The sequence below is a fragment of the Sus scrofa genome, chromosome X (genome assembly GCF_000003025.6).
Source record: "Sus scrofa isolate TJ Tabasco breed Duroc chromosome X, Sscrofa11.1, whole genome shotgun sequence".
Lineage (NCBI taxonomy): Eukaryota > Metazoa > Chordata > Mammalia > Artiodactyla > Suidae > Sus > Sus scrofa.
This window is the reverse complement of record NC_010461.5, coordinates 41,240,346-41,265,961: the sequence shown is the minus strand read 5'-3', so window position 1 is coordinate 41,265,961 and position 25,616 is coordinate 41,240,346. Positions and strand designations below refer to the sequence as shown.

General features: G+C 48.4%; 1 protein-coding gene across 2 annotated transcripts in view; it reads left to right on the top strand.

Annotated features, from left to right (window-relative positions):
* Positions 1 to 25,616, top strand: part of SLC9A7 (solute carrier family 9 member A7) — a 165,725-nt gene that overhangs the window by 133,071 nt on the left and 7,038 nt on the right. For both annotated transcript variants that reach the window (XM_021080387.1, XM_021080388.1), the window contains 3 exons: positions 7,755 to 7,818; positions 14,592 to 14,674; positions 21,846 to 21,951. In XM_021080387.1, the coding sequence (XP_020936046.1) occupies positions 7,755 to 7,818; positions 14,592 to 14,674; positions 21,846 to 21,951 (253 nt within the window). The remainder of the gene's footprint in view (positions 1 to 7,754; positions 7,819 to 14,591; positions 14,675 to 21,845; positions 21,952 to 25,616) is intronic.

Sequence of the window (25,616 nt, the reverse complement as noted above, 5' to 3'; positions counted from 1 at the left end):
AAACCCTTTCCTTCCAGAAAGAAGGTTGTTCGGGCAAAGTGCAAATTATTACACTTCAGGCATGAGAGAATTCAGATTCTGATCTATTGTTCAAGGTTTTAGATGAATGTGCATGTCTTTTGTAGGCCCTCAGCCATTCCAGTTAAAACCTTCAAACCTAGGAGTTCCCTCACGGCTCAGCAGGTTAATGATCTGGTATTATCAATGGCTGTGGCTCTGCTTACAGCTGTAGTGCGGGTTCGATCCCTGGCCCCAGAACTTCCACACGCTGTAGGTGCCGCCAAACGAATGAACAACCATTAAAAACTTACTGATGCAAGCAGAATGCTTCTAAACTCTCTGAGATTTCATAGCGTTTTATATGGTTAATCCGAATGTACAAATTATACCAAAGGGGAAATGATTCATTTTCTGTATTCATTCATTCCAGAATGAGCACATCAGTGTGATGGCTTTATTTTCTCATTTGGTATGGGATTACCACATTTGTCTCATTCTTTTTATTTTTTATTTTTTGTCTTTCTAGGGCCGCACCCACAGCACATGGAGGTTCCCAGGCGAGGGGGTGAATCGGGGCTATGGCCAGTGGCCTACACCACAGCCACAGCAACATAGGATCTGAGCCTCGTCTGTGACCTACACCACAGCTCATGGCAACACCGAATCCATAAACCATGGAGCAAGGCCAGGGATTGAACCCGCAACCTCATGGTTCCTGGTTGGATTCGTTGACCACTGAGACACAATGGGAACTCCACATTTGTCTCATTCTTAATGAAAATAAGGACAGTTTGGTTCATGCCAGAAGAAAAGACTGTTGAATATACTCTGATGAGCTCAACCTTGATGTATCAGGAGAATGCTAAAATATGATACAATTAAAAGCACAAAAAAAGTTTTAGATTTATACAGTGGCCTAGATCAAAAGCATTATAACCGGTCAGGAGGGAAATATATATTGTGGACAGTGGCCTGAAACCAAGAACTTCAGAAAGTTAGGGAGCCCCATGTTTTCTGAGGCACTATACTTAAAATACTGCACCTGCTCTTTCTTACTGCCCAGCACCCCACCAAACACCCTGCCTGAAGGGTGATGCCCTTTGTACGGGTCCAGTAGAATCCTTGGGGATTAATCCCAGGGGCCCTCAATCCTGCCAGAAAAGTAACCTGAAGTAAACATCCTTTTTTTTGGGGGGGGGGACTTTTTGCCATTTCTTGGGCCGCTCCCGTGGCATATGGAGGTTCCCAGGCTAGGGGTCGAATCGGAGCTGTAGCCGCCGGCCTACGCCAGAGCCACAGCCACGCGGGATCCGAGCCGCGTCTGTGACTTACACCACAGCTCGGCAACGCCAGATCCTTAACCCACTGAGCAAGGGCAGGGATCGAACCCGCAACCTCACGGTTCCTAGTCGGATTCGTTAACCACTGAGCCATGACGGGAACTCAAAACAGCCTTGAATGAGGAAAGAAATCACAGAACACCATCTGTGTCGCAAAAGCCCCTGGTCTGTTTTCTTTTGGCATTGGGAGGATAATGTGAGAAAAAAAATGTAGGTATATGTATAAATTACTGGGTCACTTTACTGTACAGCAGAAATTGACAGAACACTGCATATCAACTATAGTTTAAAATTGTTTTTAAACAAAGCTTAACCCTTTCCTATAGATGATGGTTTCATTTGAACTCTTAATAATATGTGCTAATGAATAAGATGCCCATTTTCAAAATATTAAATGAAACCAAACAAATTACATGTGATTCACTTGCATTTAGAAGCCTATTTTCCACAGCAATGTTGGGTTTTCTACAAAGGACCTTTTATTTGGTCGTCTACCAATCTGTATACCGTTTGACTTGTACCTTTTCATGAACATTGAAATTCTATGTTAAAAATTATTTTTTAAAAAACTTAAGTAATTCATACCTTAAAAAAAAAGTGGGGAGTTCCTGTTGTGGCTCTGTGGTTAATGAACCCGACTAGTGTCCATGAGGACGTGGGTCTGATCCCCGGCCTCTCTCAGTGGGTTAAGGATCTGGCGTTGCTGTGAACTGTGGTGTAGGTTGCAGACTCAGCCCGAATCCCATGTTGCTGTGGCTGTGGCATAAGTCAGCAGTTCCAGCTCCAGTTCGGCCCTTAGCCTGGGAACTTCCATATGCCGCAGGTGCAGCCCTGAAAAGACAAAAAAAAAAAAAAAAAAAATATTAAGTGGCAGTTCCCAGGGAAGCAGGTTTCTTTTCTCCCATTCAGCACTTATGTATCAGTAGCAGGGACCTCCAAGACCCTCCAAGGGGCCCTCTTGCATTCTCAGGAGGTCCTCAGAGGCTCTGTGGGTCAGGAATTGGGCTGTGTCTCAGGCAGGTATTTAGTAGCAAGCGGCTGCAGCAGGGGTCGGAACTTCCAGGGCAGGGGGAGGGAAAGGCAGGGAACGGGGGCGCTGGGTAGGACCGTGCTCAGAACTGCAGGTGTCCAGGGGATGCACACGCTCAGATCTGAAGAGGACTCTTCTTGGGTGGAATTTGATTAGCCATACGTTTCGGTTAACTAGCATTTTCCTCCTAGCCCTTCACTTTTAGGAGAAGGAGAAGCTCAACACAGTATTATAGGACTTATCTGGGGTGGTGGTGGGGGGACCCATGTAATCACTGGACTCTATAGCTTCCTATTTGCATATGACCTGTAGTTATATATTATAGCATCTGCGTCCATGAATCTTTGCCATTTGTGGGTTTCGGACCCTGGAAGAATAGGAGATCCTGAATCATCATTATTAGTAAATTGGATGACATCAGAGACAAGAACATGTATGCATGTATTTGTGAAACATTTTCACCAAGGATATAATTACATGTTCTTTCTATTCTTCTGAAATGGTGAAAAACTTTAAATTCCGCCCCCCCCCCAAAAAAAAAGCTGAAAGAATAGAACAGTGAATATCCAAGTTCTAACCTGGATACACTAATGATGAATATTTTGTCATATATTTGGGGGTCATTTTCCCTCTGCCCCCCAACCATTTCAGAGTACTTAAAAGTACCTTATAGACATCGTGACTTTCTAGCCCTAAAAACGTCAATCAATATGTAACCCCTAGGAATCCAGGCTTCTACATGCTCCTGGTATCTTTATCTCTCTCTCTCTCACACACACACACACACACACACACGTGCAATCCAGGATCCCATCAAAATGTTTGGTTGCTTGTTTCTCTCTCTCTCTCTCTCTCTCTCTCTCTCTCTCTCCCTCTCTCTCTCTCTCTCTCTCTCATCCATGCCCCTGCTTCTGGACACCGTGTGCTCCAGCTGACGTGGCTGTCATCGCTTTAGTCTCTTAATCTAGAACAACCCTCCCCTCCTCCTCTTTGTCTCTTATGACATTGAGGGTTTTGTTTGTTTTATTTTTTTAAAGGATTCAAGATCATTGTCTTGCGTAAAGCCCTATAAGCTGGATTTTTCTGATGTGTTTTCCTCTTGACCAAAGATAGATAATCATTATGGTGTGTGGCCAAAAATACTGTGAACGTGATGTTAGGCAATTCTTATTGCGTCATATCGGGTGGTGCCTGGTTGTCAGGCTGTCCCTTTATTAGTGATGTTAAATTCGATCACTTTAGACCCCAGGTCTCTCCATTGTAAAAGCACCATTTTCCCCTCATAAAAGATAACGTAGAGGGATCCTTGAACATTGTACAAATAGCCAGATTCCCAGCCACACTTCACCTCCCAGGAAAATGAGCCTCTGGTGACCCTTGTTTGAAACGGTGATTACAGTGTGAGTGGAAAATGGTGCTTTTTCTAGTCCTGTCCTTCCTTTGATGTCGGTAACAGTTATGTATATAGAAGAGCTTTCAGAGGGTTTTCAGTCTTCTTTTGATGACATGAGCCATCTCTCCACTGTCTACCTAATCAGTCCAAGCCAAATTTTCCTGACTATTTATGGCACAACCGAATTGTGTCTCTGCAGGATCCCAGCAGGGATCTTGGGTGCTATCGCTGAGAAGTCAGAAGCCAGCAGACAGCTGTCTTTTTTTTGTTGTTGTTCATAGAGTAAAAAAGTGATATTAGAGAGATATGGCCAGAATGAGTACTTTGGAGAATCTGCACTGTCCGATCCAGTAGCCACTAGCCACATGTGGCTGTTCAAGTTTAAATTTTAATCAATTGGAATAAAACTTCAAATGCAGTTCCTCGGTCGTATTTATTTATTTGCTTATTTATCTACTTGTTCAGGGCCACACCTGCAGCATCTGGAGGTTCCCAGGCTAGGAGTCGAATCAGAGCTACAGCTGCCGGTCTACACCATAGCCACAGCAATGCCAGATCTGAGCTGTGTCTGCAACCTACACCACAGCTCGCGGCAACACTGGATCCTTAACCCACTGAGCGAGGCCAGGGATTGAACCCGCAACCTCATGGTTCCTAGTCAGATTCTTTTCCGCTGTGCCACAGCAGGAACTCCCCTCAGTCACATTTAACACATTTTTTTCAAGAGTACAGTGGCCACATGTGGCCAGTGGCTCCGCTCCCACACTGGACAGCGCAGATCTAGAGCCCTGCCGTCAGTGCAGAAAGTTCTACTGGACGATGGCAGATCTAGAATCACTCTCAAGTTCACCCAAGCTAAATGTCCACCAAGTTCGGGATGAGGTTAGGATGGCCCTAATTTTGTGAGTTCATCCTGTTATTCCAATATTTTGGGTTCCTGTTGCTTTGGATTCGGGGCTGGCCATGTGGGCCTTGGGTAGGTGGATCGGTTCCTCTTCTGTTGCTGGGACTTGAATGAAAACAGTCAAAACTGGAGTTCCCATCATGGCTCAGTGGTTAACGAACCCGACTAGCATCCATGAGGATGCGGGTTCAATCCCTGGCCTCGCTCAGTGGGTTGAGGATCCAGCGTTGCCGTGAGCTGTGGTGTAGTTTGCAGATGCGGCTTGGAGCCCATGTTGCTGTGGCTATGGTGTAGGTCAGTGGCTACAGCTCCAGTTCGACCCCTAGCCTGGGAACCTCCATGTGCCATGGGTGCGGACCTAAAATGACAAAAGACAAAAAAAAAAAAGAAAAAAAGAAAAAAAAAGACTCCAAACCTAGTCTTGTTAAACAGAATTTCTTTTAATCCTTGCTAAACAGTGTTTTTTCTCCCAGCAGAGGTTCGTTGAAAGAATAGCCGGGGCTAGATCGCATTTGGCAGCTTTTATGATGTTTGACTTTATTTTCTTCCTTGTAGTACAGGCACACTTAAGCCTTTTCTCCTACTCAGAGGCTGCCCATTTCGTGTAGGCTGATAAAAATCAATGTGTTTTATCTTTACTGGCACGGAAGCCACTTACAAAGGCTAATGCACCTGTTTCAAAATTCACACTAAAGAAAGGAGCGCTTATTTGTGGCAGATCTAAACTGCTGTGCTCTTGGCCACACTGCATGATCACATCATCTGGTTGCTCCTGCCCCCACAATAGCCTCTCTGTGGTTAGGCAGAGGGCTGCCGTGTCACCTGGCGTTCCACTGGGCTGTCTGGGAGACAGACTGGTAACCAGTGCTCTGCCCCTGTCTCTCAGTCTTTACTGGGGAGCTCATCTAAGTAAATTAGTCTTCCATGAAGTGGCTTCATGCTGCTCTAGAATCCGCGGAACAAGGTCCAGTACTGGATTCCTAGCTCTTCCTCTCACAGATGCTGACACCATACAGAGGCATTTACTTAACGTTCACTAAGACTCTCTCAAAACACGTGAGAGTTAAAAATCAACAGCTAGGAATTCCGTAAGTGACCTCTCCTCTACCGCTTTGGTACATCAGACACTTTGGGTGCCCCGAGGCTCTGGAGTGACCTCTGTGGGGCCCTGGGGCCCCTGACTTGGATGGATTTCATGTCCAAAAGAACTCTGATGGAGTTCCCCTTGTGGCTCAGCGGGTTAAGAACCCAGTGTTGTCTCTGTCAGGATGTGGGCTCAGTCCCTGGCCTCGCTCAGTGGGTTAAGGATCCGATGTTGCCATGAGCTGCTGCATAGGGCACAGATGCAGCTGGGTCTGGCATTGCTGTGGCTGTGGTGTAGGCTGGCAGCTGCAGCTCGGATTCAACCCCTGGTCTGGGAACTTCCATATGCTGCAGGTGTGGCTGTAGAACAAACAAGCAGACAAACAAAATCTCTGAGATGTGTTGCTCAAAAGTCCCTGGATGGTATCTAGCTATGAGGACAAGCCTCCAGCCCTCAGACAGTGACCTCTAGTCCATCTCATTCCCTACAAAGACTCTATCAAACCTCAGGTCCATGGAGAGTAAATGAGGTGCCAGGTACACTGTCAATTTTAACTAAGTGCTCAGAACAGAACCTGGCATAGTAGGCACTCATTAAGTGTTTGCTGAATACACGAATTCATCTTGTGGTTTTAAACTTTGCCTTCAGCAAAATATGGGGTAACTCTTCCCTTCCCTTCTGTGTCTTCCCCATCCCTATCCAGGGGGCATGCGCCTTGGGTTCGTGCTCGACAAGCCGAGAAAAAGACATTGTAGACGGTGTCTTTAAGAAAGGGCTTCACCTGTGTTGTCTTCATTTCCTTCTTTCTATGAGTCTCCTTTCTCAAGTTATAGCCTGGACATCACAGGTGGGGAAGCGAGAGACAGAACAGGAGAAATAAGGCACACGTGGGGCTTTGCACATCCACTGTCTGCTCATCAGAGTCAGCACCCTGGTGCCGGACTGTAAATAACAACACTCCCTCCCCCCACCGCCCCCGCATCAAGGCCATTCAGCACCTCTCTTCAAGTTCAGATCAGACCTGCTGAACGCGGCATGTTCTATTTGCCTCTTATGATACCAGCCATTCTTTGCCAAACTGGAGGGAACAAGGAAAGCTAGGGAAGGTTTCTGGCATCTTCCTTTCCTCCTCCATTGCCCCACGTTATCCGCGTCATCGATGCCACAGTTCTCCACCTTCACATGAGGAAGGTTCAAGGAGAAGAATTAACAGATCCATAGAGTGACACTTGGTATGCTGCTGAGCCAAGACAACCCCCCCCCCCGCCCAAGTGCTGTCATGGAATTCGTGATGAAGGGGATTTGGCCGCTTTGGATTTTTCTTTGTGTCTTCAGTTGTTGATCTCACATGTGTGACTTCTCAAATCATCTCTGCTCCGGGAGGATGCTTGGCCCCCGGGATAGAAAGTTAATGGTACGCATGTGCAAATGCTTAGGGGACGCATACGGGCGTCTGCGCCTTTATTTGAATTCATCCAAAAGATAAGATAGATGACAGAGGGATAGGTATGTTTTAGAGAAAATACAGCAAAATGTTAACGGTAGAACATAGAGTGTATAAGGTGTTCGCTATAAACTCTTTCAAAATGTCCCTGGATACGTGAAAAATTCCATCGCAGAAGGTTAAGGGAAATAAAAGCAGTGCAGCCGGAAGGGAAGAAGCGGCAGAGAGGAAGCGGCTTGGGGCAGCGGAACCCGGCTTTTCTAGCTGGGACCGCCTGGTGCAGGAAGGCAGACGGATGTCAGCGGGTGCCGTTCCCCAGAGGCCCTCGCTTAAGGTGTAAACACACGGGATCGACTGTGAGTCCTACCCCTGGGATCTGATGTGGTGTACGATCTCTCTCTCACACCTTTTGCATGACAGCCTTGCCCTTCTTCTAACTACTGCTTCCACTTGGGGAAAATGGTCTGCCTCTTAGCTACTTTCAGCCCGTGTGGCCGCCACCCGTCCAAGCTAATGCGCTCTCGTTTTTCTCCTTGTCTTTCTCCCCGGTGACTTACAGAGTTGGCGTTGACCCAGATCAAGACCCACCACCCAACAACGACAGCTTCCAAGTCTTACAAGGGGTAAGTCACAAGAGATCCTTCTTCTCAGAAAGATGGTATTTTTAAAAAAATTTTAAAAATAGTTAAAGTTTATCAAGCATTTACTACACACCAAGCTCTTTGCGTGGATTCCCTCCTTGTGATCTCGACAAGAACCTTACGATGTAGGAACTGTTATCCCCATTGTACAGATTAGAAGCTGAAGGTTGCGAGTTGAAGTGAGACCTCTAAGGTCAGAGCATTAGAAAGGGATGGAGCCAGGATTTGACTCCAGAGTCTCTGTTCTTAAACAACACATGAAGGGGATGAGCCGGCCAGAAAGAGTGTTTAATGACTCACGACCTTCTAAGAATGGGTATATCGCATGCATCGGTGGTTGGCTCAACCAACCAGCCAACTGGTTCTGGGGAGGAGAGGGATGGGATCCAGCTCTCCAGCCCCGGGACTCTGAGGAGGGTCGCTGGGTGATGGCAGGTCTTCCTGTTCCTCCAGGACTTGGCAGCCTCTCTGGCTCTCTGAGATCCCCTGCAGAGCAGCAGCCCCATAGGCAGTGACGGTCACAGTCAAGGCTCGGGCTGGGCAGTAGTGCCGGGAGGGAAGCTATAAAAGCAGTGAGTGCAAGAGCCCTGGGGCTGCGTCTCACATGACAGCAGGGAAGAGTTCCCGCTGCCGTGACAGTCCTGATGGGGAGCGTCGGCACAGAGAGGCATGTGATGGACCTTGGTTTTGCATCTGCTCCAGTTACTCTTGCTGCATAATGAGCCACCCCAAACACAAGGAAGTGAACAATGGTTTCATATCTGCATGCAGTCTCTAGGTCAGGGATTTGGAAAGGACATCCTTGGGACAGCTTGCCTTCGCTCCGTGAAGAAAGCTGGGGGTAACGCTGCAGCTGGGGGCTGGCGTCATCCCCAGGCTCATTGGCTCATATCCCGGGGCGCCTGGGCTGGGAGGACCCAATCTGGGATTGGTGACTGCTGGGCCTGTGAGGGCTTCTCCAGGGCCTCAGGGTTTCAGGCTTCTGACGTGATGGCTCAGGCTTCCAAAAGCCGTGTCCCGGCAAGCGGGGCAGAGGCCATGTGGTCTTTTCTGACCTAACCTTGGGAGTCACACAGCATCACTGCCATGACTTTCTCTTGATTACAAGCAGTTGCCAGGGCCCAGATTCAACGAGAGGGGACAGAATGTGTAGCTTCCGGTTGGGAAGGGTATCAGTGTCGTGGCGGCTGTGTCTTAAAGCTGCCACATCACTCCTGTCGTGGGGCTGGCGGGGTGGTTCTGCCTCCAGTTTTTGGTCCTTCCCCAGGCTGGCATTTCCTGGGCAAGCAGGAGGAGTGAAAGGGGAGTCCCGATGGGCGCTGAAATTTGTTTCCCAAAGGTTGTTACTTGGCCTCGGGAGTGAAGACCTACTTTGTTCAGTACAGAATACCCAGTGCTAGAGTTCCCATCGTGGCTCTGAGGTTAATGAACCCAACTAGCATCCATGAGGATGTGGGCCTCGCTCAGTGGGTTAAGGATCTGGCATCACTGTGAGCTGTGGTGTACACTGCAGACTTGGCTTGGATCCCATGTTGCTGTGGCTGTGGTATAGACTGCCAACTGCAGCTCCAATTGGACCCCTTGCCTGGGAACCTCCATGTGCTGTGGGTGCGGCCCTAAAAAACAAACAAACGAAAGAATACCCAGTGCCAAGCACAGTGCCTGGCACATGGGGGCACGATCGGTATCTATGGGAAGATGGGAGTGTGTGTGTGTCGTCTGTGACGCCATGTTGAGTGTTTCATTTTCTTCCAGTCAGCTTTGAATCATACTCACGGTTGCCCAGAACCCTAAATCCAGTCTGCATGTTTCAGATTCCCTGGGATCTTCTAAAAGACTCCAGCTACCAAATCCGATTGAACAAGTCTCACCATAGGTGGTGCTGTGTGGGGCCCAGGGCTGCCGCCACAGCTTTCCCAGGGGTCTTTCCCTATGATGGTGGTCACGACCTGATAAGGCATTCTTGGGTTGATGCCCCCATAAGGGACACAAAGCCATGACCTCTGAAAGTTCTAGGTAATTTTTTTTCTTTTTTTTTTTTCTTTTTTTTTTTGGCCACCTCGCAGGATGTGGTGTTCCCAGGCCAGGGATCCGATCTGAGCCATAGTTGTGACCTAAGCTGTAGCTGCTGAGGCAATGCCAGATCCTTAACCCAGTGTACCCAAAAGACCTTTGCTGTTATATTAGAATTGGCCCTTGTGCCTGTTGGGAACAGAAGATTTTTGTTTTGGAGGGTTGGTTTGTTGTTTTGGCCACACCCAAGGTATGCAGAAGTTCCCGGGCCTGGGATCAAGCCCTCGCCACAGCAGTGACCCCATGGAATCCTTAACCCACTGGGCTAGGCCAGGCCACCAGGGAAGTCTGAGAAGTTTTTTTTATTCAAAGTGGCTATTTGACCTGAGGGTTTTTTTGTTTGTTTGTTTTGTTTTTTGGTCTTTTGTCCTTTTAGGGCTGCACCTGCGGCATATGGAGGTTCCCAGGTTAGGGGTCGAATCAGAGCTGTAGCTGCCGGCCCACTCCACAGCAGCTCGGGATCTGAGCCGCATCTGCGACCTACACCACAGCTCACAGCAACGCCAGATCCTTAACCCACTGAGCGAGGCCAGGGATCGAACCCGCAACCTCATGCTTCCTAGTCAGGTTCATTAACCACTGCGCCACGATGGGAACTCCTGGCTTGAGTTTTGATTAGGGACTTTAGAAAACAGGGGTTCAGGAATGATGCACATGGCGGTCTGACAGTCTGGGTTTCGCCACACTGGAGATCTGAGGAAACCCGGGTGAAATTTGTGATGACCTCTTCATTTCCCTGAAAAGGGAATAACGGCTCTGGTAGGATATGCATCCTCCAGAGACCTGTGGCCAGTCAGGCTTAATCTGGTAAGAAAAGCTGATCACCACGAGCTGGACATCCAGGGTTTAGAGCAATTTCATCTTGACAGTTCCAGGCCAGTCAACACCCCCGCTCCACCCACCCCACCCCACCCCACCCCACCCCCCCCCCGGGCCCCAGCCCTTTGCTGGTTTCCACTGTTCCTGCCTCTGGACTCAAGCAATCTGTGAAAGGAAATAGATGAAATGGTTTGAGTGTTTTTCATGTAGCTGAATTGGTCTCAGAGACCTTGGGCTACTTTATACCAAACATGTGGAGATGTTTGAAAAGCAATGGGTCCTGAGCGCTGGCGGTTCTGTCGGTGCGTTTAGTCCGGGCAGGCACAGCTAAGGCAGCGCCCCCCCCAGCCCAGGCAGAGTGAGCCTTGGAAACCCGTCCCTTGGGCTAAATTTGACCAGGCAGGTGGCAGCCACTTGCTCTGCACTCCCTGTGGCACTCTTTTGGCCCGCCCTAGCCAGGAGCTGTGTCACAGCTTCCCCTGAGCCCCTCTCCTTCCAAGCCTCATGCACCGTCAGGCAGAGGGCCCTCAAAGGCAGTTCTGTTGGCATTTTGAAAGGCTTTCAAGGTTGCTGTCAGACTGGGGTGGGGGGGGTGGGGGGAAGGCAGGAGTTGAACTTCCAGCTTGGTTCCTCAGAACACCTTCTGAAAAATGACTCATGCCCTCGTGCAGAAAGGGCCTTCTTTCTCCAAGTCCTCCCGGCCTGACCTTGGTCCAGTCAGCCCTGAACAACAGGGCAGGGAGCCCTCAGTGGTCATGAGAAACCAATAAAACAGAGAAAGAAATGGCCTTCTCATTTTTGGGTGAAACCCTGGGTTCTTGCAACTTCCCCTGAGATGGGTCCAAGTCACATGCTCAGTGTTGTCATGAAACTGAAATCAGAGGCGGGGAAAATCCAGATGTTTGCTTCCCATTAGAAAAGAAAGGGCCCTTCTCTTGACAGCGTTTGCTGAACACTCCCTCTAAAAACAAACAAGAAAGGGATATTTGACGGGAAAGCACTTGTCATAACGAGCACGATTTTCCGCACTGGTCCTCGGAGCCCAAGGTTATAAACAGAGTCATGGCTACAGAGCCGCAGAATATTAGGTCATGTGGGCGCAGGAAAAGAGCTGTTGGCTCAAACTTTTGGCTTCGTGTGAGGGCAGCGTAAGAATAGTGCGGAGAGACTTAAGCCTCATGTCCCTGGCAAGTTTGACTCATTAGAACCAAACAAAACAAAACCCTCCAGTTGCTTTGTTTCTCCCGAGGTCTTGGTGACTTTGCAACCAAAACAAAAAACAAGCCCAGCTGGAGGCAAGCTGCCCGGGGCCCCCGGGGACCACCTCCCAACCCATTCAAGGGGGCGGGTGGCAGAGGATTTTTCATGCGGACACAGCTGAGATTTATGTTGGCCAGACATGCAGGCACATCATTCGCGGTTACCCGCGTTTACAGGAGCGGGCTCATTGATGAGGCTGCTTTGGAGAAGCTAGGAGCCCGAATCTGAATGGATCCCGCCTCTGTCATCTCAGCAGGACAAGGTCACAGGCAGGACATTACTGGAACGTGGAGGAAGGGAAGCCACTGTGCTTGTGGTACTTGCGTGCATGCATGCGTGTGCACCGGAGAAACACAGAAAATCAGCGGTTGATCGTTGCATTGACGTGTATATCTTTCTGGGCAGGTTGGGTTTGCTTGTTTCTGCATCCACCGTCAGGTTCCCTCCAGGCTGAAATCTGAAATCCAGTCCCTGAAATCTTTAACATCCAACAGTTGTTGAAGTGCTTTTCCTCAGATCACGACCCCTCCTCCCCGCCTTTGATTCTTTCTGCTATTCTTTTTTTTTTTTCCCTTAGAATTCAAAATTAACATTAATGCATTCATTCATTTGACACATATTTATTGAGCCCTTGTTTGAGACATTCTCTCAGTCAGGCTCTGCAAATACATCTGCAAACAAGACAGACGCATCTGCGTGCGTCCTTAAGGTCTGGTGACAATGAGGTGAAGGATAAGGGTGGAGATTGGCAGAGGCGAGGTCATGAAGGGCCTTTCTGCTTCTCCACTGGGACCGTGGGCCTCTCCTTGCCGTTCCGAGTGGCCGTTTAGCAGCCTGCGCATCACTGTTAGAAATGCAGGTTCTTGGGAGTTCCCTGGTGGCTCAGCAGGTTAAGGACTCGACATCATCACTGCTGTGGCTCAGGCCGTTCCCGTGGTGTGGGTTCGATCCCTGGCTCAGGAACTTCTGCATGCTGTGGGTGCCCCCCCCAAAATCGTCTTTGCCATTGGAAATATTAGGAATTGAAATAGTGCTTGCGACTTCCCTCTCTCTACTTCTCTCCCTCTGCTCTTACCTTCTCGGAGATTTCTGACTCATCCTTGGTATCTCTGTTACAGGTGGAATTGGTACCCCCTGAGATGTAGAAGACAGACTCATAATCATGACTCAGATTTATTTCCTTCTTGTCGCTCACCCCTCACTTGTAGAGCTGCCTCTCCCTCTAACACTCAAGAGGATGAGGCTAAAAATGCCTGTGCTTGACCAGCCGTCCCTACTTTCAGAGTCTGTCATCCAGCAACATCAAACCCCAGCAGTGCCCTCAAGCAGCTGCCATTGGCCCCCTTTTTAATATTGATTGTGCTGTTTATAATACTCGCACAGAACAGATGTCCTAAACCCCAAATGAATGTTTGATTTTGCAAAAGGGCTTTTGATTTTTTTTGGGGCGGGGGGCTGCATGGAGGTTCCTAGGCTAGGGGTCGAATTGGAGCTGTAGCCGCCGGCCTACACCACAGCCACAGCAATTTGGGATCCAAGCCACGTCTGCAACCTACACCACAGCTCACGGCAATGCCGGGTCCTTCACCCACTGAGCCAGGCTGGGGATCGAACCCGCAACCTCCTGGTTCCTCGTCAGATTCGTTTCCACTGCGCCATGACGGGAACTCCTACAAGTGCTTCTGAAAATGAAATGATGGGGACGTGTGAGGTGGAAAAGCACGAGAGGAGGAGTAAAGGAACCTACTACTTGAGGGCAGAGGAAAGAACAGTGATGCTAGTTCTGGCTTCCTTGCCCCTGCCCACCGCCCCCACCTTCCTGAAGCTGGTAGGGCAAGTTACGGCACCGCCTGGAACACAAGGGAGGTGCCCGTGTAAGCACCACGAAGAGCCCTTGGCTGGTTTGTCAGGAAACTCAACCAAGCGTGTTTTCCACAGACCAGCTCTGGAGGGCCTGCAAAGTTGGTTTTACAGAAGCTTTCTTTCATATTCTCTATAAATCAATTTTGGCCTATAAGGATCTAGACTCCTTTTGGGTAATTGATCTGCTAAAAGGACTTGAAGGAAAATTACCGCAAAAATGCTAAAAGAAATTTTGTCGGAGTTCCTGTTGTGGCTTATCGGGTTAGGAACCCAACTAATATGCATGAGGATGCGGGTTCAATCTCTGGCCTCCCTCGGTGGGTTAAGGATCCAGCATTGCTGCAAGCTGCAACGTAGGTCACAGATGCGACTCAGATCCCTCAAGGCTGTGGCTGTGGCGTAGGCAGTGGCTACAGCTCTGATTTGACCCCTAGCCTGGGAGCTTCCATATGCCACCGGTGCGGGTCTATACAGGTAAAAGAAAAAAAAAATTTTTTCTCCTACATCGAGTTGACCTACCCACAGACATAACCGAGTCTTTTTCTGTAGGGGTTGCTTTGTCTGCCTTGCGGATTTATTCAATTCCTTTTAAAATATTACCTCCCCCTCTATCTTTGAGACTTTGGTGATACAGGATGTTTGAGCTCCACATCTACAAGTTACGGTGAAAAGGGAAGCTTTCCCCCCTTATTTCAATCCCTTTTCTACAACTGAGTATCTGTCCTCTTGTTTTTTCCTAGGATGGGCCAGATTCTGCCGGAGGAAACCGGACAAAGCAGGAGAGTGCGTGGCTGTTCAGGCTGTGGTACAGCTTTGACCACAAGTATCCTTTTAAGGGGCTTCCCCGTATTCGTGAAACCCCGACAATGAAATCCTCTGGTTGAGTTGTCAGTGCGTGACTTCCGATGAGTGAGGAAAGATGCATGCTTCCTACAGGTGGAGTCGGTGCTCTCTCGGGATCCGGGCAAGGATATTCAGGCAACAGGTAGTCATAATGAGCAGCTCTCTGGCCAAGAGGGACGTTTGCACATCATCAGGGGAGCCAGTCCACAGCCTGGTAGGCTCACCTGGCTCTTCAGAGCTTTGTGTCCAAGGGATGTCGGCCTGTGTAGGTGAATTTGTTACAATTTACACTTGAACCATGCTGCGGTCAGGACCGGGAGGGGAGGTTGGCTAGTTAATGCATGTGAGAAGGAGGATTCCTATTGGCTGAAGCAAGTCCGGCCAAGTCCGATACTGGCATTTACTGGACCCTGTGCAGAGCAGACTCTGATCTAGTAGATTCACTTGGCCCCAGGTGAAAAGGAAAAACCCAAAAGTTAAACTTTCAAGGTGTCCTCAGTTGACATAGCAATCAAATGGCTCAGTAGCTTATATACAGTCTTTGGAGACTTTGAAAATGTTTACATTTTTTTTTTGTCATTGTTGAAGTAAAGAACACATACAGGAAAGCACACAAATTTGGGAGTTCCCATCGAGGCTCAGTAGTTAACGAACGACTAGGAACCATGAGGTTGCGGGTTCGATCCCTGGCCTCGCTCATTGGGTGAAGGATCCGGCGTTGCCGTGAGTTGTGGTGTGGGTCGCAGACACAGCTCCCATCTGGCATTGCTGTGGCTCTGGTGTAGGCCGGCGGCTACAGCTCCGATTCGACCCCTAGCCTGGGACCCTCCATATGACGTGGAAAGAGGCCCTAGAAAAGGCAAAAAGACAAAAAGACAAAAAAAAAAAAAAAAGGAAAGCACACAAATTACAAGTACTCAGTGAATTATTGCAAAATAGGTACACTCGTATAACACCAAACAGTCATGAGACACAGAACTACCAGCTCCCCTCATGCCGTAACCCAGTTACTACCCCCTTTTTCCTCCCCAAACGTAACCACTCTCCTGCCTTTTAGCAATACTTGATAATTTTACCTATTTTAGAACTTCGTATCAATGAGATTGTAGAGTATATGTAGTTTAGTGTCTGGTTTGTTTGGCTTGACATTGTTTGTGTGATCATCCACATTGTGACAGGTAGCTCTGGGTCATCTGTTTTCATCGTTGTATAGTATTTCATTGTGTGAATATACTGTAATTCATTTATCAGTCTACTATTGATAAACATGTAGATTTTTTATAATTTGGAGCAACTATGAAAAATACTGCTCTGGACATTTTTTTTTCTTTTTCTTTTTTTTTTTTTTTTGGCTTTTTAGGGCTGTACCCATGGCATGTGGAGGTAGGTTCCCAGGCTAAGGGTTGAATCAGAGCTACAGCTGCTGCCCTATGCCACAGCCACAGCAACACAGGATCCGAGCCACATCTGGGACCTACACCACAGCTCAGGGCAATGCCGGGTCCTCGACCCACTGCGGGAGGCCAGGGATCGAACCCACAACCTCATGGTTCCTAGTTGGATTCGTTTTGGGCTGCGCCACAATGGGAACTCCATCAAGCACTATAAATAGTTGCATACCTCCAGGGCCCTTGGGCAGTCGAGATAAGATAAAGCTGCAGCTATTTCAGGAGGGGAAAATGTTCACAGTTGGTAGTGTGGTTTGCACAATCAATATTAGCTCCTGTGGATGCTTTTTTTTTTTTTTTTTGTCTTTTGTCTTTTGTTGTTGTTGTTGTTGTTGCTATTTCTTGGGCCGCTCCCACGGCATATGGAGGTTCCCAGGCTAGGGGTCTAATCGGAGCTGTAGCTACCAGCCTACACCAGAGCCACAGCAACACGGGATCCGAGCCGCATCTGCAACCTACACCACAGCTCACAGCAACGCCGGATCGTTAACCCACTGAGCAAGGGCAGGGACCGAACCCGCAACCTCATGGTTCCTAGTCGGATTCGTTAACCACTGCGCCACGACGGGAACTCCTGTGGATGCTTTTATACGTGTCTTTTGAGGCATGTTTACATACATTTTGTTGGGAATATACCCAGGAGTGAAATTGCTGGGTCATAGAACACGCAAAGGTTTTTAACTTTAGAAGGTGGTGTCAAACAGTTTTACCAAATGACAGTACCACTTTGCCTTTTTTTGTTGTTGTTGTTGTTGTTGTTGCTATTTCTTGGGCCGCTCCCGCGGCATATGGAGGTTCCCAGGCTAGGGGTCTAATCGGAGCTGCAGCCACCGGCCTACGCCAGAGCCACAGCAACGCAGGATCCGAGCCGCGTCTGCCACCTACACCACAGCTCACGGCAACGCCGGATCGTTAACCCACTGAGCAAGGGCAGGGACCGAACCCGCAACCTCATGGTTCCTAGTCGGATTCGTTAACCACTGCGCCACGACGGGAACTCCGGCAGTACCACTTTGCACATTCACTTCTGGGGTATGAGAGTTCCATTTGTTCCACATCCTCACCGACCAGCCGTATCATCAGTCTTGTTAATTTTAGCCATTCTTTGGATTTCTAGTGGCATTTACTTGTGTTTTTTACATTGAAGTAGAGTTGATTTACGTGTTAGTTTCAGGTGTACAACGCAGTGATGCAATATTTTTATAGATGATACTTCATTTCATTGTGGGTTTTTTTTTTTTTTTTTTTTGGCTGCTCTGCGGCATATGGAGTTCCTGGGCCAGGGATCAAATCAGAGCCAGAGTTGTGACCTATACCACAGCTGTGGCAACACCAGATCCTGAACCCACTGTGCCAGGCTGGGGATCGAACCCACATCCCTGCTACTGCAGAGACACTGTCAATCCCATTGGGCCATAGCAGGAACTCCTCATTGTGGTTTTCATTTACCTAGTGACTAACAAGTTTGGCCACCTCACCATATAGTTACTGGCCCTTTGGTATGTTCTTTATGAAACGCCTGTTTTGTCTCTCGTCCATTTTTCTCTTGGGTCATTGGCCTTTTTATTACCATGCTTAAGTGTTCCTTAATGTATTCTGGATGTGAGTATTTTGCTATTTATACGTGAAAAGAAATATCTTCTCAACCTGTGACTCGCCTTTTCACTTGTTTTGTTGTCACTGTTGGCAGAATCCGTGGCATTTAGAAATTCCTGGGCCAGCGATCAAACCCATGCCATAGCAGTGACCTGAGCCACAGCAATGACAACGCCATGTCTTCAACCCACGGTGCCACAAGGGAACTCCTGTTCTCTTTTCTTTCTTTCTTTTTTTCTTTTAAGGAGATTGAATCAGTAATATAAAACCTCCCAATAAAGAAAAGTGCAGGGCCATACGGCTTCACTGGTGAATTTTCTCATACATTTAAAGAAGAGTTAATCCTTCTCAAACTCTTCCCAAAACATTGAAGAGGAGAGAATACTCCTTTTTTTGAGGCCAGCGTTGCCCTGATATCAAAGCCTAACAAGGAAGCTACAAGAGAAGATTTTATACCTTTGTTCGCCAGTATCCCTGGTGAACAAAGGTATAAAAATATTCAATAAAATACGAACAAGCTGAATTCTACAGTAACATGAAAAGGACTTATACCCTGTGATCAAGTGGGATTTATCCCTGGGGTGCCACATAATCCAATTAATGTGAACACCACATGAACAAAATAAGTAAAAATCATATGCTTATCTCAATAGTTGCAGAAGAAGCATTTGACAAAGTCCAAAATTCTTTCATGATAAAAACGCTCAACAGACTAGGTATATATTAATGTATCTCAACTCAATAAAGTCCACATGGGACAAACCCAGAGCTGACATCCTACTCAGATCTGGAACGCAGCAAGGGTGTACACGCTTGCCACATCTATTCAACACAGTACTGGAGATCCTAGCCAGAGCAGTTAGGCAAGAAAAGGAAAGAGAAAATGCATACAAATCAGAAAAGAAGTAGTAAAATTGTCTTTGCAAATGATATGATCTTGTATGTAGAAAACCCTAAAGAGTCTACGAAAAACCTGTTTAATATACTAAATGAATAAAGTTGCAGGAAATATCAGCATACAAAAATCAGTTGCATCTTAATAGACTAACAGTGGACTATCCAAAAAAGTAAGACAACAGTCCCATTTCAGTAGTATCACAAACAATCACATACTTAAGAATAAATTTAGCCAAGGAGGTGAAGATTTATATCCCAAAAATTAAAGCAAGACGTGAACAGGATCAAAAAGAAATTAAAAGAAGATGCTTTTTTTTTTTTTTTTGCAAAACACTCAAATGTTCTCTTCTAGCAGAGTTTCAATGACATTGTATTACAGTTCCTTAAACAGTGTCCAACCACTCTGCTTGGTTACAGTGAATAATATTCATAAATAACATTACAACTACTGCTTATTGGTCTTTAATATTAGGTTCAAGCCATAGACAAAGCAGAGATGTAATTATTCTAAAATAGAATGCAGATGTTATATGTCTGCAGTATTATAATAAAAAATATACAAGAAAAAATTGAAAAGAGGCAGGAATGTAAGTGAATTAAATTTACCATCCTTCACAAGAGGGGGTTAAAAGCTTCTGACTAAAGTTTATAAACCAGGAAATAGGCGGAAAAATAGTTTCTCTAAAGTTGTAATGATAGGAAGTTCCAATTGTGGCTCATTGGTAATGAGCCCAACTAATATCCATGAGGATGCGGGTTTGATCCCTGGCCTCGCTCAGTGGGTCTGGGTTCTGGCATTGCTGGGAGCTGGATAGGTCGCAGCCACGACTCAGATCCCACATTGCTGTGGCTGCGGTGTAGGCTTGCAGCTGCAGCTCCAATTCGACCCCTAGCCTGGAAGCTTGCATATGCTGCAGGTGCGGCCCTAAAGAACAATACATAAATAAATTGTAATGATAGTTGTCAGAAAGCCTGGGTGGGAGAGAGGCTTGATATTTTACTTTTGCCTTTCCAACAATTGGAATATGGAAAATCTATATGTAGATATTTTTTTCCTTCCTTCCTTCCTCCCTCCCTCCCTTTCTTTCTTTCTTTTTTAGGGCTGTACTCGCAGCATGTGGAAGGTCCCAGACCTACAGCACAGCCACAGCAACACCAGATCCTTAACCCCCTGAGCACAGCCAGGGATCAAACCTGCATCGTCATGGATACTGGTTGGGTTTGTTACTGCTGAGCCACAATGGGAACTCCCTTCTTTTTCCTCTTTTTAAAGAAGTTGTTAGAGGGCCTTCTGGACTTGGGAAGAGGAAGCTCGACGTTGAACTGCCTGGGAGCGGGAACTGAAAGCCAGCCTCTAGGTTCCCTGGGACTCTTGCATTAGTCATTCTGGGAATCCAGCTGCTGTCAGCTCCTGGGCTGAAGACACGGGATAACCGATAGGCCTGTAGGGGCTGTGTCTGGCGATGTGGTTAGGAGACAGCAGTCTCCAGGGGCTTGTTCTCTGTAGAGAGTCCCCACACGGCCCTCGCACCCCCCTTTGTTGAGTGATTCCCAACTAGAAGCATACCCCAGGCTTGCCCCTCCATCTCCTTCTGTGGAGAAGCGCTTTCTCCCTCGTGCTGCTCTGGTTGAGACAGGAAGTGATGGCACTGGGAGCGGTCCTCCTCTTTCTTGGGCACAGACAGCCATGACTCCTCACCGGCCGTGAACATCCTGGAGTTCCCGCAGGCACAGTGGAAACGAATCCGACTAGGAACCATGAGGTTGCAGGTTCGATCCTTGGCCTCACGCAGTGGGTTAAGGATCTGGTGTTGCCGTGAGCTATGGTGTAGGTCACAGATGCGTCTCGGATCTGGCGTGGCGGTGGCTGTGGTGTAGGCTGGTGGCTGCAGCTCCGATTGGACCCCTAGCCTGGGAACCTCCATATGCCATGGGTACAGCCCTAAAAAGCAAAAGAAAAAAAAAGAAAAAGGAAGTCCCTTGGCCATTCCTGCAGTGGAGGTGGCCTGGAGGTCTGGTCTCCACCTTGTCCACATTGCTTAGGCTGTGGGTGTCGGCCATGGTCCTGGCTCCATCGTTAAGGTAGCACGTGCGTCCTGGCGCTTCCAATACAGAGCTGTGCCCTTTGGCAGCACAAATGTCCATAGATGGGCCGACCCTGCGCTGGTCTCCACAGAAGAGTCGACCTTCAATGTTAGAGCAGGGGTCTCCATCGAGGGCGCATTGGCGTCTCAGAGGACCCTGGGCAATGTCAGGAGACATTTTTGTTGTCACATCTGAGGGAGAGGTCGGGTGGGGGTGCTACTTGAATCTTGTGGGTAGAAGCCAGAGATGCTGCTAGGCATCCTACAATGCAGAGCAGCCCCTAGCACAACGGATGTTGTGTTGGCCCCCAGTGCCAGTGGTGTGAGGGGGAGAAACTGTTGGAGACTCTGAGAGAGAGGCGACAGGTAGAGGGAAGAATAGTCCTGTGTGGGAAGGCGGGAGATTTAGGTCTGAGCGGCCTTCATGAAACCGTTTCACTTCCCCACGTCAGAGTTTCCTGCCTTGCAATAGCCCCAGGTTAGCTCTAAGGCCCTGTCCTCCACTGTGCGACCTCTGGGTAGAGGGGACTCGGGGCCTGTAACCTCTCCACTCAAGGTACATGACCTCCTGTTTCCGAAACACGAGCTGGTTGTGTGTCACAAGCTGGAATGCTGGAGTTCCCCCTGTGGCGCAACGGGATTGGTGGGAGCGCTGGGATGCAGGTTCCACCCCCAGCCTGGCACAGTGGGTTAAGGACCTGGCATTGCCACAGCTGCAGCTTAGGTGGTGACTGCGGCTCGGATCTGCTCCCTGGCCTGGGAACTCTGTATGCTGCAGGGGAAAAAAAAATGGAAAAAAAAAAAAAAAGCTGGAATGAATGCTGATCAAAACCAAAATACTCATTCAATACAGCAAAGGAAGGAGAAGGGTATTCGAATTAATCAAATATTCTTTCTAACAGAACCCGGGAAATGAGCAACCTGGAAATTAACAGTAAACACTTATGGCTGCTGGGGCAGAGTTTAATCCTGGATTCAGACCTTTGTGTGTTGTCCTGGGAAAATGAGGGAACGAGGTTGTCGTGGGGAGATTGCCGGGTGATGTGCTCTTTGGGATTTCTCACAGCACGCTTTATGGGGTGTGTGTTTTCTTTGCAGGCACTTTTCCTTAATTCTCTTTTTAAAGTTACTTGAAGCCCATCCTCACACACAGTGGCCCCCCACTAACCACCACTCTCCCAGCCTGGTGTGGCCTGCTCGCTCGATGTCTGACCAGTCCTCAGGTGTACGACGTAAGTACCACGTGGCCCGGGCACCGCGGTAAGACTGCAGTTCTGCCGTGGCCTTTTCTTGTCAATTGCCACCCGGTGTGACAGAGAACAGCATCAGTGTCTCCTTCTCTTAAAGACAGTCGAATCTTCCAGGCTCCCGATCCCCTCCGTGTGTAAAAATGAAATCCCTGTGCCCCCCTCTGATAAGCTGTTTTTATTTATTTATTTACTTATTTTGCTTTTTTTTAGAGCTATACCCAAGGCATATGGAGGTTCCCAGGCTAGGGGTTGAATTGGAGTTGCAGCTGCTGGCCTACACCACAGCCACAGCAACGCCAGATCTGAGCCATGTCTGTGACCTACACTATAGCTCATGGCAATGCCGGATCCTTAACCCACTGAGTGGGGCCAGGGATCGAACCCACAACCTCATGATTCCTAGTTGGATCCGTTTCCACTGCTCCAGGACAGGAACTCCCGATAAGCTGTTTTTAAATGACCAAAAAAAAAAAATGGGGACGATGCCAAAAACCCCATTTCCTTACCCCTATTCCCAGTTTGGTCAAGTGATTTTCACACTGAAAATCACTTTATAGTGCAGCTATAATGATGATGATATTAATGATCATATAATATAATCATTACATGATTACATATAATGTAATCATATGTTACATTATGATTTTAATGTAACACAAACCGAGATAATAATGCTAATCACCTTTGGTGTTGGAAGCAGGCCGACCAATAGATTGAAAAATTAGTTTCATAATTTCCCACCTTATTTTATTTGATCATCTGTCTTATTTATTTATTTTTATTTATTTATTTTGTCTTTTTGCCTTTTCTAGGGCCACACCTGCGGCATATGGAGGTTCCCAGGCCAGGGGTCGAATCGGAGCTGTAGCCGCCGGCCTACACCATAGCCAGAGCAATGCAGGATCCAAGCCGTGTCTGCGACCTACACCACAGCTCACAGCAACACCGGATCCCTAACCCACTGAGCAAGGCCAGGGATCGAACCCGCCACCTCATGGTTGCTAGTCGGATTCGTTAACCACTGAGCCACGACAGGAACTCCCATCTGTCTTTTTTAGAATGCTCAGTAGTTGGCTTAGTTTGGGCCCCGGTTGAGAGTGACAGCATGGGCCATTTGGATGTGTTTTATCATCAGAAACAAAAAGTAGGGACTTGCCATTGCTCACTTCTCCCACCAAAGAAGCTACCACCGATTCCATTGCTTGATTTTGTTTCCCTGGGCTTCCATGTTTCTGTGCCTTCTAGTCTCTGGCCTCTTAGAAGCAATTTCTAAAGCCTGCCCTCTTGGGTTTTACAGGGGTCCCTTTTCATGTCTCAGTGATAGTAAAATAACCCACTATTAAAACTTGATGAAAACCTTACCTAATCAGATGCTTACCAGCCAGCCCCTCACACGTCAGTTAGGGGTATTGGGCCTGCTTTGACCTCGGCATCAGCTCGATCTACGTCCAGGAGCTTCAACCAAAAGCACTTCCCTCCCCAGTGCCAGCGATGGCCCCAGGTTTGCTCCCCAGGGTAACGTTCGGGCGGTGGATTCACCGCAGCCAACCTAAGATGAGCCACCCTTCCTGTTGCCTCGGGCTGGGGTCCTGGCCAGGGTCTCAGCCAGCTCTGGTCACAGAGAGGCCTGCTGCAGAGTGAGTGCAGAAGGTCTTTGGGAGATGACAGGAGGAAGGCAGAGGTGAGAGAGTGAAGGGGGCTGGCTCCCCATGGAGTCTAGGGCCAGGGAAGGCCCTTGAACTGAGCCGTGCCTCCGGCTGCCTGACTCACTGTTATGTGGCTCTCCCCCCATCACCTGTAGGGCGTTTTATGCTTCATCCAGTTCCTTTGGGAGATACGGAAGGTGTTCTTTATTCATTATTTCCACTAACTCTCAATGGAATTTAGGTTTGAGTCCCGCCTTGAAAACAGTGTTCTTCAAAAAAAAAAAAAAAGTTCCTATTGTAGCTCAGTGGTTTAAGAACTCGACTAGTATCAATGAGGATGTGGGTTCAATCCCTGGCATCACTCAGTGGGTTGGGGATCCGGCGTTGCCATGAGCCGTGGTGTAGGTCACAGATGCGGTTTGGATCCTGCCTTGCTGTGGCTGTGGTGTAGGCCGGCAGCTGTTAGCTTCGATTCGACCCCTAGCCTGGGAACTTCCATATGCCGCAGGTGCGGCCCTAAAAAGCAAAAGCAAAAAAAAAAAAAAAAAAATGTGCTTCCACTTAATGAGAATGACCTGTGGTTACTGAAAATGCCCACGCTCCCACAGCAGTCTCGCTTGCAGGTGTTTGCAGGGTTCTTTCACTGCATTGCCCCAGCCACCCTCCCTGGACAGCTAGTTATGACACTACAGACCTTCAGCTTGACAAAATTTTGGTTGATCCTGTCATCTGGAAGTCGAGGGGGTGGAATGGTTTCATCATCTGCATAGAGCATTCCTTAAGCTTCGATCTGGAAATCCCTCTCCACTGGGTTTTGCTACGTCCTCGTTTCTGAGTGACGTTTTCCTAGTGCTAGTCCGGACTTGTGAATTCTGTCCCGGAATGGGTCAACATCCAGTCTCGTTTGCTCCTCCTCAGTGCATTTTGGCCCTGCTTCCCACTGCAAGAGGTCAGAGCGGGGTTCGCATCTGCGGGTTCCTCTGTGCTGCTGGCGGGGGCGCTGGGCCCCACTCGCAGACTTCCCCGCACAGGCAGTTTCTCTGTCCCCGTGGGGCTCCAAACCTCGAAACGGCAACCTACGTGCCAGGAATGCCTCCTCCTGACCACTGGGCGCTAAAGAGCCCTGGGAGAGATTTTGACGGCGTCGAACCAAAGCTCGACTTAGCCCCCATGGGAACGGGAGAGGTGTTTAGCTCAAACCGGGAACATGACATCATCTGTTGTTAAGAAAACGATCGCAGAGCAGATGGAGTTTCAGGACTTTCAGGACTTTGTGAAACACTAAGGGCGAGGAGGAAATTGGGGGTTGGGAGCAGGTTTTAGAATTACACTCTGCTCCCCTAGAGGCTTTTGAGTGAACTGTGCATTTGCACCCTGCCTCAGTCCCGTGAGGATGGGAGGCAGTAAGCAAATGGACTTGGGTGCTTGCTGCTTACAAAAGCCGGAGCACTGGTTGAGCGGAGTCACGTTGCAGAGAGTCGGGGAGCCGACATCACCAAGAAACAATGCAGAAAACAAGCGTGTGCTTGTCACTCATTCTTGCCCGGAGATGGGCCAGGATAGAAGCGAGGTAGGCAGAACCCACGGGTGCTCCTCAGATCGGTGCATTTAACAGGCATCCGCCTAGCACCTTCTATGAGTTAAGCAGCTCAGGGGAGAGTGCCAGGACGGGAAGACGGTCACGGCCCTCTGGTGGTTTGTCACATCGGTGGCGATTCCAGGCCCGGACAGAGAGTCCGCCATGGCCTCGGGCAGCGTGACTGAGTCAGGGGGTCATGTGACTGTCAGGGAAGTGGGTTCCGTGCCCCCGCACCTAGGCGATCCTGTCCTGTAGAGGCCACAGGACTTAGGATGCACCATGAAGGTGGATGGGATATAAGAGAGAACCCTTTACCCAAAGTGGCTTGGAACCACATCTTTACCATTCGAGGAATTTCCAGTGTTTGATGGCTGGCTGTGCCGTCGGGGAGCGGAGTTTGAAAAGTTGTGTCTGACCCCATG